General features: G+C 40.9%; 1 protein-coding gene across 1 annotated transcript in view; it reads right to left on the reverse strand.

Moving 5' to 3' along the window:
• Positions 1-11,692, reverse strand: part of AGPAT5 (1-acylglycerol-3-phosphate O-acyltransferase 5) — a 130,099-nt gene extending 118,407 nt beyond the window's left edge. Inside the window, exon 1 of the mRNA XM_007948065.2 lies at positions 11,474-11,692. Within this exon, the coding sequence (XP_007946256.1) occupies positions 11,474-11,692 (219 nt within the window). The remainder of the gene's footprint in view (positions 1-11,473) is intronic.
• Between the last annotated feature and the right edge of the window lie 214 nt (positions 11,693-11,906).

Consider the following 11,906-nt stretch of genomic DNA (forward strand, 5'->3'; position numbering starts at 1 on the left):
AAGTGTCTTAGCCACTATGCTACCAGAGCTCCGCATTTAATTTATACGTGAATCATATCTTCTATATGGATAGTGCCTACCTAGTGAAGTAAACACTCAGATGGTGTTGCATTACTTCTGTATTTCCTCTGTTCTTTATTTCTTCATTTTGAAACTTACACTAAACATTGAGTTTTGTTTTATTTTAAATAGACTTCTTTCTACACTGCTAAAGAAATTGAGAGTAGAGACTACTTTATCAACCTAAAATGTTAGAGCCTCACATTTTAACTAATATGGTTGGCATTTATTAACAAGTTCCTTTGCAGGTCTCATCACCTGCATTTTTTTTTTCCTGTTTCTGAATTCTCACACAAAGATGGGGCAGAAAAACACAGTCTTTCCAGTATTACTTACACACATATGCTTCGCTAAAACACTCAAGAAACACTTTTATATTCTCTGCTTTTTAAAAAATTATTATTGTTAATTTCTACCAAGACAGAGAAAATAAATCTTGGGTAATTGTGTAGATTCAAAAATTGCAAAAGGATAGGTTTTCATAAACAAGTAAACAACACTAGGTTTCTCTATATTAATGGCTATTCTAGACCTCCTATACAAGGTCTCTGACCTCATTCATTCCGTCTTACTCCTGACAGTATAGTTCATATTTACCCCTTATCTATCTACCTACCTATCTATCTATCTAAATAGAGAATGCAATTAGACTCACTAGACCTGTAGACCTTGTTAGATCAAACCTCATTAACTAGTGAGAGCCATTCAAGAATTTCCACTCTTAAAAGTGAGATCTACATTTCAACAGAAATCAGGACTAATATCCCTTCTAGAATGTGCTCTCCTTTTGTTTAAGGGAAAAATCAAGTCAAATTAGTCTCCCTTTTCATTGCAGTCTCCAAAGAGTTTACAATCCTGTAGAAGTGATAACATATATACAAAAAATATGCTGTTAGTGTTAACATCATATATGTTAATGCAGCATACATTAACATTACATATATTTGATTCTGAAATTGATATGAGATGAGATCATGATATATGAGGGAAAGATGGGATCAGATCTGGAAGAGAGTAAACAGGAAAGACCAGTCCAAAGGCATGCAGTTGAGAAAGTACTGATAATGTAAGGAAAAAAGAAGGAGGGGAATCATTTGTACTAAATGGAAACTGATAAATGAAAAAGTTGGGCAAGGCAGAGTTTAGACAGCCTAGAATGCCATGCTTAGAAGCCTTCATTTTTATTCTGTAATTAATGGAGAGTTTCCTTTCCCTAAACATGCCATGTAACTTCTGTTGGAAGGAAAAATTCAAAGTAGTTTCTAACAATTGATAATAGCTTTCTTGACTAATCCAAGCAAATCCACATTATCTCTGTATCACCAAGCTAAAAACACAAACACTCCAATTTCAGAATTATCTTCTACTGTACTTGTAAATTGTTTTCTTTGTATGAATAACTTGAGAGTAAGAATCTCACCTGAATCAATATAATCATGCCACCTAGCAAAGCATTTTCAGAAAATGGGACCAAATCTTAACAGCCTTGGACAGAATCCTGGTTTGATTACAACAGATGTGAACTTACTGTGCCTGTTTCCTCACCGGTAAAGTTTGAATAATGGTGTCTACTTTGAAAAGATGAAATGATTTATTCACATAATAGAAAAACACTTGTCATATATGTTGTTGTGTTTTGTCATTGAGTCCGACTCATAGTGAGCCCTCCTTGGGTTTCAGAGGTAGTATCACTACAGAAGTAGATTGCCCAATTTTCCTTCCGAAGAGTGGCTGGTGGGTCTGAACCACCAGCCTTTTGGTTAGCAGTCAAGTGCCTTAAGCACTACACCACTGTCACATGTTGTTGTTGTTATGGGTCATGGAATCAGACCCAACTCATAGCGACCCCTCCTTGGGTTTCCAAGGCGTTATCACTACAGAAGTAGATTACCCAACCTTCCTTCCAAGGAGTGGCTGGTGGGTTTGAACCGCCAGCCTTCTGGTTAGCAGTCAAATGCCTTACACACTATGCCAGTCACATAGGAAACTAAAAATGCTAAGTTTGTTATTAACCTTATACTCCTTATCCTCCACATCCAATCACAATGCCCTGTCAACAACCTCCAAATTACAACTTGAATTATTTTCATTCTCTCCCCCAGCTGACCATTACCTTTTGCCTGGATTACTCAGTACCTTTCAAAGTGGCCTTTTTTCAGAGCTCCATTCAAATGTCACGTCCTTAAGGAAGCCTTCCCAAACTCCCCATTCCTTCAGCCACTAAACTAGTTAAACTTGAAAAGTATGTTGCTGTTAGGTGCTATTGAGTTGGCTCTGACTCCCAGTGACCCTAAGTACAATAGAACGAAATACCACCTGGTCCTCTGCCAGCCTCACAATCCTTGCTATACCTGAACCCACTGTTGCAGTCACCGTGTCAGTCCACTTTGTTGAGGGCCTTCCCCTTTTTCATTGACCCTCTACTTTACCAAGCATGATATCCTTCTCCAGGGAATGGTCAGTCCCTTCTGACAACATGACCAAAGTAGGTCAGATGAAGTCTGGCCATTCTCGTTTCCAAGGAGAATTCCAGCTGCACTTCTTCCAAGACAGATCTGTTAGTTCTTCTGGCAGTACTTTCAGTATTGTTTGCCAAAAGCATCAACTCTTCTTCAGTCTTGCTTATTCATTGTCCAGCTTTCACATGCAAATGAGGCAACTGCAAATACTATGGCTTGGGTTAGGCCCACCTCAGTCTTCAAAGAGATATCTTTTTGCTCTTCACACTTTAAAGAGGTCTTTTGCAGCAAATTTGCCCAGTGCAATACGCTGATTTCTTAACTACTGCTTCCATTGGTGTTGACTGTGGATCCAAGTAACATGAAATCTTTGACAACTCCAAACTTTTCTCCATTTATTGTTATTTGGCTTGTTGGTCCAGTTTGAGGATTTTTTTTTTTAATCTGCCAAATGATGACTGGGGAGATGCTTCTCCATTAGGAGGGGAGGTAGGACCAGACAAGCTCTAAGATTCTAAGGCTAAGAGCCTGTGATACTTTTTTTTCCCCCCAATTGTGATTTGGGTAAAAGTCTACAGAGCAAATTCACTTCCCATACAGCAGCTCATATACTTTGTCTCCTGACACTGACTACAATTTACCACAATGCAACAGCTCCCATCTCACTTCCTCCCCATAGTTACCTCTTCCCTGTGTCCTTCCCTCCATGCACTCCTGTCTGGAGCTGTCTCCCTGTGCATACACAGCCCTTCTATTCTCCCATGATTGATCTCTCCAAGGAGTGTGTCTACCTAATGTAAATGTTCAGCTCATATGCCTGTCTTTTGTTCGGCTGGAAGTCACAGGTGTGGGCTCAATTCCAGATCTGAAGGGTAGTTAGGGGCCATAGTCTCAGTGGTTCCCTCAGGCTCTATCAGACCAGCAGACCTGGTTCTTTTCTTTTTTTTTTTTTTTAATGATTTTGAGTTTAGTTCCACATTGTTCTTCCACTCTATCCAGGATCTCCTACACAGATCCCCCTCCAGGTGGTTGACAGTAGTAGCCCGGCACTCTCTAATTCTTCTGCTCCCATAGTCATATAGGCTGAGGAATGCATGGTGTACCAGTCGATGGGACTAATTGTTTCCATGCATCTTTGGTTTTCTTCATTCTTGTTTGCTCTGGATGAGGAGAGACCCATCGTTGCATCCAGATTGCTGCTTGCAAGCTTTCAAGATCCCAGTTGCTATTCACCAAAGTAGGAGGAGGAACAATGTTTTGTGCAGTATGTTATGCCAATTGAGCTTGATGTCCCCTATGACTATGGTCCTGAACCCACAGGTCCAACTACTTGCTCCCTCTGCATAGTTGGCTGTGGCCAAGAAGTGACTACAACTTTGTCCCTTGTCAGCTTTACTATATACCTGGGAATTCTTAGACAACATACCAATAGAATTTTTGTTTTTTACTGGTTATTGTTTGTCTCCCTCATTAGAATGTGAGCTCCATATGGGCAGGTATTTTTCCTTCATTATATCTCTTAGTACATGATGCATACTCTTATTTGGTGAATGAATGAATGAATATTAGGTTCTTGGGATCCTTTACTAAAAATCATTATTTAGTATTGGACCACATAGCTATTAATATCAGCCTCTGTTTAAGGAACTATAATAATAAAGGAAAAATTAACTCTAATTCCATTTAAGAAGGTGGAATTATTTGTAATCTCCAAAAAAGTAGACAAACTTACAAAAGAGGAAACCTAAATTATTTATATAGAAATTTGCTTTTCCTTTGTCTTCCATTATGTCATAGAGGCGGACCCAAAGACATGATGGTATATTTAATGCTACTTCAAAGTCTTAGTTACCTAGTGCTGCTGTAACAAAAATACCACAAATGGTGGCTTTAAAAAAATTTTTTGTCTCATAGTTCAGGAGGCAAGAAGTTTGAACTCAAGACATGACTTTAGGGTCTTTTGTTTATTTTAGCTGCCACAATCTTAGCAATCCTGAATTTGTAAATCCATCTGCCATGTGTAACTACCTTCAAGGGTGTCTTTCCTCTGTGCATGCTTCTGTGTCCATTCTGCTCTTTCTGTAACTCAGGAGTGATTAGATTTAGGAGCTATCCTCCTCTTCTATGACCTCATTAAGGTCATTAACAGAAAAAACCTATTTCGAACCAGGATCACAATTGCAGGTAGAGGAACCAGGACTTCATACATATCTTGGGAGCACAACTGAATTCATACACCACCCAAGAAGTTAATTTAATGGAGAAAGAGCCTTCCCACAATTCTAGTATATATTTAAAAGCTTCTTGGAAGAAATCTAGAGTACACCAAATTTACATACCTATGAAAGTTGTGTATGGGATATGGGTAGAGGAAACTAACTTTCTCAAAATATTTTGGCAGTGTTTGATTATTTTTATTGCATCTGTATTTAAAATGGAAAAAATAAAGACACATTTTGAAATCTTATATAAATGTGCGGTGTAGTAAATTACTTAGTGTGGCTTTTCTACCCATAAGTCTTTGTAAACTCTAAGGTGGGAATTGCTATTAGCTACGGAGGAGATCCTGATTTTAAAGTCGCCCACCTGGGTTATTTCTGTTGGGCGTGGCACAATACAATGTTCTGGGAAGTTCCCACTCTCTCTCATGTGCTTAGAGTTCTGATGCTGTGATTGGCTAGTTTGACCACCCTTCCAGGCTCAAAAGGAGGCCTCCTGGAGGCAGAACTCTCTCTGATGGCTGGTGGAGGAAGACGTGCTGCTGAAAGAGACACGCGCCCCTGAAAGAGACACGCACTGCTGGGAAAGAGACGCAAGAGACATGCATCGATGAGTGAGACACCGAGGGACCAGCACTGCTGGGAAAGAGACTGTGAGAGACTGTTGGCTGAGGGACGGTGGGCTGGGAGAGAGACTGAGTGTTCTTCCTGAACTTGAGTTGTAGCCTGGTGCTTCCCTAATAAACCCCGTAATCCGTGAGTTCTGTGTGGCCACTGCAGTGAATTATCGAACCCAGGAGAGAGGTGGTGGGTGCTCTGGGAGGAACGGTTGGAGAAAGGACTGGAGGGAGGCAACATGTCTGGCCTGGCAGTAATAGGCCTTGGGTTACTGCTGGTAATCCTGCCTTCCCCTTGTAGGGTTAGAGGAGGTCAGAACATGTGGCCTCCTTGCCGTTTTTGCAAAATGAAACTTAAAAAACTTTTGCTTATAGCCAGAAATTTTTATTTATAGAAAATATAAAAATAAGGTTCTCATTACATATCTTTGTCACCTTGTCATACTGTGGTGGCTTATGTGTTGCTATCATCATGGAAGCTATGCCACTGGTATTTCAAATATCAGCAGGGTCAGATTTTAGCGATGCAGTGGACAGATTTTAGCAATGCTTTCAGATGAAGACAGACTAGAAAGAAGGCCTGGCAATCTACTTCCTAAATTTAGCCAATGAAAACCTTATGGATCACAAGAGAATGGTGACTTGCTTTGGATATGTCATCAGGAGGGAACAATCGTTGGAGGAAGACATCACATTTGGTGAAGTAAGGACCGACAGGGCAAGGGAAACCCTTGGTGAGAGAGAATAGTATAAAAGCCACAAAGGACTCCAGCATGTTGGCTGTCATGAGCATGATGCAGGACCAGGCAAACTTTTGTTCTGTTGTGTGTAAGGCTGCCAGGAGTCACAGTCAACTGACCAGCTATTTCTCTATGTATCTGTGATAGTCAAGTTGGTTGTGCCTGGTTTAGAGTGTCTGGGCACCTGGATGTAGTCATTCCTCATGATGACAATTGTAGCAAACTCCATGGTAGAATCTACTGGAGCAGCTGAGTAGCTGCCTTAGGGATGTGGTCTGCTTCCAGTATATAAGAAGAAGTTTTAGAAAGGTCTCTGAAGCTTTTGGGCATATTTGGACCCTGCTTGTAGCTGAGTCTTCACTTAGCAGCCTGTCATGTTTCCTGTCAATTTGGGACTGTGGCCTGCTGTGTTGTTTGGTAACATTGGGACTGTGCCATTTTATTTGTTAGCCTCAGCTAACCAACAGCTGCCTGAGTGAAGAGATGCCTCCAGCTCCAGTAGGCTGGGAACAAGAGGCAGAACTGAAGCCCAAGTCTGAGGGACTTTCACCCAGCCCCTAGAGCTGGCACTTGAACTTGGACTTCTAGCCTCCAAAACTGTAAGAGAATAAAGCCCTGGTTTGTTAAGACCACCCATTTGTGCTATTTTCTGTTAGTGCAGCACTAACAGATAATCAAAACTGTATCTATCAAATCATATTTCTCACAGGTCATCTAATAAGTCTACCAAGTTAACCAGGTCCCTTTACCAAAAACCCAAATCTGTTGCCATTAAGTCAATTCCGACTCATAGAGATCCTATGAGAGTTCTGGTGGCACAGTGCTAAGGTATTTGACTGCTAATCAGAAGGCCGGCAGTTCAAACCCACCAGCTACTCCTTGGAAGGAAAAGTAGGCAATCTACTTTCATAGTGATACTGCTTCAGAAACCCAAGGAGGGGTCACTTGATAGGGCAGAGTTGAACTGTCCCATAGGGTTTCTGTTATTTTTATGGAAACACACTGCCACATCTTTCCCTCACAGGGCAGCTGATAGGTCTGAGCTAGTAACCTTTTAGTCAACACTCAAGTGCTTAATAACTGTGGTGCAGTACGTTATTTAATATGACTCTTCTACTCATGGACTTCCTGACTCCCACCAGATGACTGGGTGGAACTATGCTAATATGACTGCTTGTAACCACCAAAGGGATTGGATAGCTTGCTAATAATGTAAATAAGCTACACAGCACCTTTGTGGGAGTGGGACCATGGAAATAAGGTGTATGGAACTTTTATGTGGGAAGTGGTCAGTTTTCCCATTCACAAGGGTTAAAATGAGCTATTGCAGAGGTAGAAAGGGGGGGATTTCACTATCAAGAAAGAGTAGCAGGAGTGGAACACGTGCTTGGACCCGACACCCCTGCACTAGACCTCCTCAATTCAGGACAGAGCTGTAACACTTTACTGAGATGGCAGAGAGTGAGCAGCAGAAGAGGCAGCAGAATCAAGAGACTGGAATGAGATAGAGCGACGGGTCTAATTATTATTTTCCCAATAAACCTCAAAATCCTAAGTATTGTCTGTGAGTTCTGTATGGTCACTAAAATGAATTATCGAACCTCTGGTAGCGTAGTGCCTAAGGCACTTGACTGCTAATCAGAAGGCTGGCAGTTCAAACCCACCAGCCACTCCTCGGAAGGAAGATGAGACAATCTACTTCTGTAGTGATACTGCCTCGGAAACCCAAGGAGGGGTCGCTATGAGTCGGGTCCGACTCGACGGCACATAACAACAACAACAGCAGAGAAACAGAGTACCATGGGAGGGATGGCTGATGTCAGAACCGGCAAAAAGGTTAAAAGGCAGCAGGATGGCTACCACTGCCTCATAGGAACCAGCCTCAGTTGGGCTGTTGATGTTACTCTGGATCTTCCTTCCCCTCCTGAAGTTAGAGGTCAGAAGACACCACCCTCATTTTTTGCAATCATTGATCCCCTAGGGTTCTTTCACCAGGTCCCTAGCCAGATTAAACTGTGACACTGGGAACTGTATTTGATTGAGAAATGTCTAATTTATTCTATCAAAGGCTTTCATCATTCTGCTTAAGCCGGCAAATGCAGAGGCACACCCAAATCTGCCCAATTGTACTACTCCCAGCTACACTGAATGAAGTGATACACTGTCTTCAAGGTCTTTACATAGATTATTAACCAGAGAATAATAAAAGTAAGGACACAAACAAAAATTCACATTCTCTTTAAGACTGCTGATAGTCAAGAAGACATTAGACAACATTTTGGCAGGAATGAAGAAAGAATTTAGATGTGACAAATAGGAGTTAAACTAGATGACTTGTAAGGTCCCTTCTCTGATTCTAAATAAACGTTTCATTTTCATAGATGAACTGCCTATACTGCAAGACAAAGAACGCAAATTTAACTCATTAGGCCTTTAGAACTATTTTACAAAACAAAATGTGTATATGAACTGTTTAATGTAAAATGAATTAACTTTGTAAAATTCCACCCAAATCACAATAAAAAGTTACCAAAAAAAAAAAAGTTTAGGACTATTTTTGATGAAACAGCACTACAAAAACTATTAGTTATAAATGGTCTCTAGGTAAGAAAGCCTTTACTATTTCTTTTACAAACATGGAACAATGTTTCAATAAAAGTATGAATCATTACAATAGTTAAGCATATTCTAATCGAACCCATTATTTATCCTAATTATTACAATTATAGGGAGCCCTCTAGTAGTATAATGCCTAAGGCACTTGACTGTTAACCAGAAGGCTGGTGGTTCAAACCCACTAGCCACTCCTCACAAGGAAGGTTGGGCAATCTACTTCCGTAGTGATGTTGTTGTTATGTGCCGTCGAGTCGGCCCCGACTCATAGCGACCCCTCCTTGGGTTTCCGAGGCAGTATCACTACGGAAGTAGGAATGCCCAACCTTCCTTCCGAGGAGTGGCTGGTGGGTTTGAACCGCCAGCCGTCTGGTTAGCAGGCAAGTGTCTTAGCCACTATGCTACCAGAGCTCCCCCTTGGAAACCCGGGGGGCGGTCATTATGAGCTGGGTCAGACTCAATGACACATAACACCACCTCAGAAATGCAGGGAGGGGTCACTATGAGTCAAATTAACTTAATGAGAGTGAGTTTGGTTTTTTGGTATCCTCTTAGTACTAAAACATCTTCAGAAATAGGACAAGTATATGTTATGTGCAACAAATAAGCAGATATTCAGTGCCCTTACAAATTAAACCTAACAAGCAATTCCAGTAAAGGGGAAGGAAAACAAAACAAAACCAAAAAACTCTCCCAGCAAAATAAAAAAAAAAAAATCAAAATTTTAATCAAAACATTCCAATGATGAAAAATAATAGGAAAAAATTAAAATTAGGTGTCAGAATTTTATCTTTTTTCCTTTGAGTTTTATATTTGAAGATAGTCAGTGATTTATCTGTTGATTTAATCTTAAAGAAAACCATCAAAAATATTGGAAGGTAGCCTTGCCTGGACTGGAACCTCAGATTCTAGAAAAATATCCTAAGATACTGAAAAGTTCTGCTCTGGGTTACTAATCAGCAAATAACATCTTGTCAATAACAGTAATAATAATACAAGGAATAGGAACTCTTGAGTCTACCTTTTTCCAAAATGTTCACAACCTACATTTGATGATTAGTGAGCAATCAGTCCTAGGATTCCTTACAAATTTCATCAATGGACACACATTAAATAAAATTTTGAATTATAATTGAGGGTCACCAGACATTCTTTTATAAATGCACAAGTATCATCACTGGCTACTGGATCTGTTCTTAGAATAATGTGAAGGGAAAAAATATCACCAAGATAAACTAAAAAAAAAAAAAAAAACTACACTAACTGAAAAATCAAACAATAAATTCAAGGTCTGAACTGAACACAGTATATAAAGTAAGATAAGCAATTTCAGAAACAACGTGAAGCTTTACAGTCATTTTAAAAAATAAATTTGCCAAACAAAGAACTTCAATGGTATATTCTATATCATGTGGAACATATAATTCTTTGAACAAAAACAGCAGAACTTCTTTCTAAGAGGTGACAGATTTGGTACATATTTTCTGAGTCTGTACATCAGCCCAGGACAGCTGTCATTTCTGAAATTAAATATTTAACTACGGTAACACCATAACTTTAAAGATTGGTGAAAAGCATAGGGGTTAAATGATCCTTATGAATTAGTGAAAATTTTAAATGAGCTTTGTCTTAAAAGTCAATTTCAAGGAAACCATAATTGCAACAATGGCCTGTCTTTCCATGAAAACACTTATACTTAAATTGATATCCTAGCCTTTCCTATTACCCTTCCTCCATACAGCCTCCAACTCTGGCAAACTGAGAGTCATCAGGGATCACCAGCAGTTCAACTGCAAACTCAATACTGTAGCTGGTTGACAACTAAGTGAAAACAGCTGCTCTAGTGAGAAATTTTTAAAAAGAAAGGCAAAAAACAAAACAATTCCTTCCCATCCTCCTATCCTCAAAAATGATAGACTAACTGGATATTAGGAATAATCAAGAAGTAATCTCCTTTTCTCAGGCTGGGAAATAAAAGGAAAAGTTATAGTAGTATATTTTATGAGACTTCAAATAACTGACGTTGAGGGCTTTTTTACTTTATTGTCTCAAATTGTTTTTCAAATTCAATCTGTACAAAGAGAAATAGAAACTGTAATCAGACCAAAGATTAGTCACACATTTAAATCTAGTCAAAGTTGGTAAGTGTATCTACAGTTAGGCTTCCACTGTAACAAATGTATTAATTTCCTCACCTAGCTTTCACTTACACTGGGAAGAATGTAAAACAAAGTTGTTCTTCTTGGTCAAATAATAACATAGGTTTCAATAGGTCTTCTAAGAACACTTTTAAAAGCATTTTTTAGTTCAAACATCTCATGTTCCAGCATTACCATCTTCTTAGGCAAAACGCCAAATATTGTCAGACGCGTGCCCTACTTAAATGTTCACCTGCATCTATTTCGCTAAACAGATAAATATCTCAAGAGTAGAGGAAAAGGAACTCTTGGGTCTACAAACGGATTGTCCACTTACAGCCTAAGCAATGTGTTACTACAACTTCCTAGTGATCACTGCACTGGGCCAAACCTTAAGTTAGAACGTAAAACTTCCCCCACCGTGGAAGGCTGGGCGATAGCACGTGTTCTGGGGGCCGGATCTGCTACACAAGATAGAACTATTACAAACCAGAGAGGTGGGGGTGGGGAAGGGGGTGGGGGAATGGCTAGCTCTAAGTTGGTAAAATCGGCCAGGACCCGCGGGAGCCTCTGACGGAGAAGTGGAAGCAAGTGCCGCGGACTGGATTCAGAGAGAAAATGCCTCACCTGTACCCCGGTGTAGTTCTCGAAGAAGAAGAGCACCATACTCTGGTAGATGCAGTAGAGTCGGTCGTCCACCGCCTGGTAGAAGCGGGAAGGCAGAAAGCAAGAGAGCAGCCTCCAAGCCCCCCACGCCAGGACATAAGTGGGGGCCGAGCCCAAAAGCACGGCGGCTGGCAGCACGTAGCGCATCGAGTACGTGTGGAGCACCAGGGACAGCAGCATCTTCCACGTCCGAGCTTGCCGCGTCCACTGCCTTCCTCCTCCCAGCCCCCGCCACTTCCCCAAACTGCCCCGCTCACCCTTAGCCCGCGGCGAGCCAGCGGCGGCCAATCACCTAGCCCGGGACAGATGCCGTCGCCGCCTCACCTTCCCCGGGCTCCCGCCGCCACCTGAGACGCGAACCTGCCGCCTCCGCCCCCCAGCCGCATGGGCTGCG

This window comes from Orycteropus afer, unplaced genomic scaffold (assembly GCF_000298275.1).
Source record: "Orycteropus afer afer isolate SDZICR_OR568_19922 unplaced genomic scaffold, OryAfe1.0 scaffold00200, whole genome shotgun sequence".
NCBI lineage: Eukaryota > Metazoa > Chordata > Mammalia > Tubulidentata > Orycteropodidae > Orycteropus > Orycteropus afer.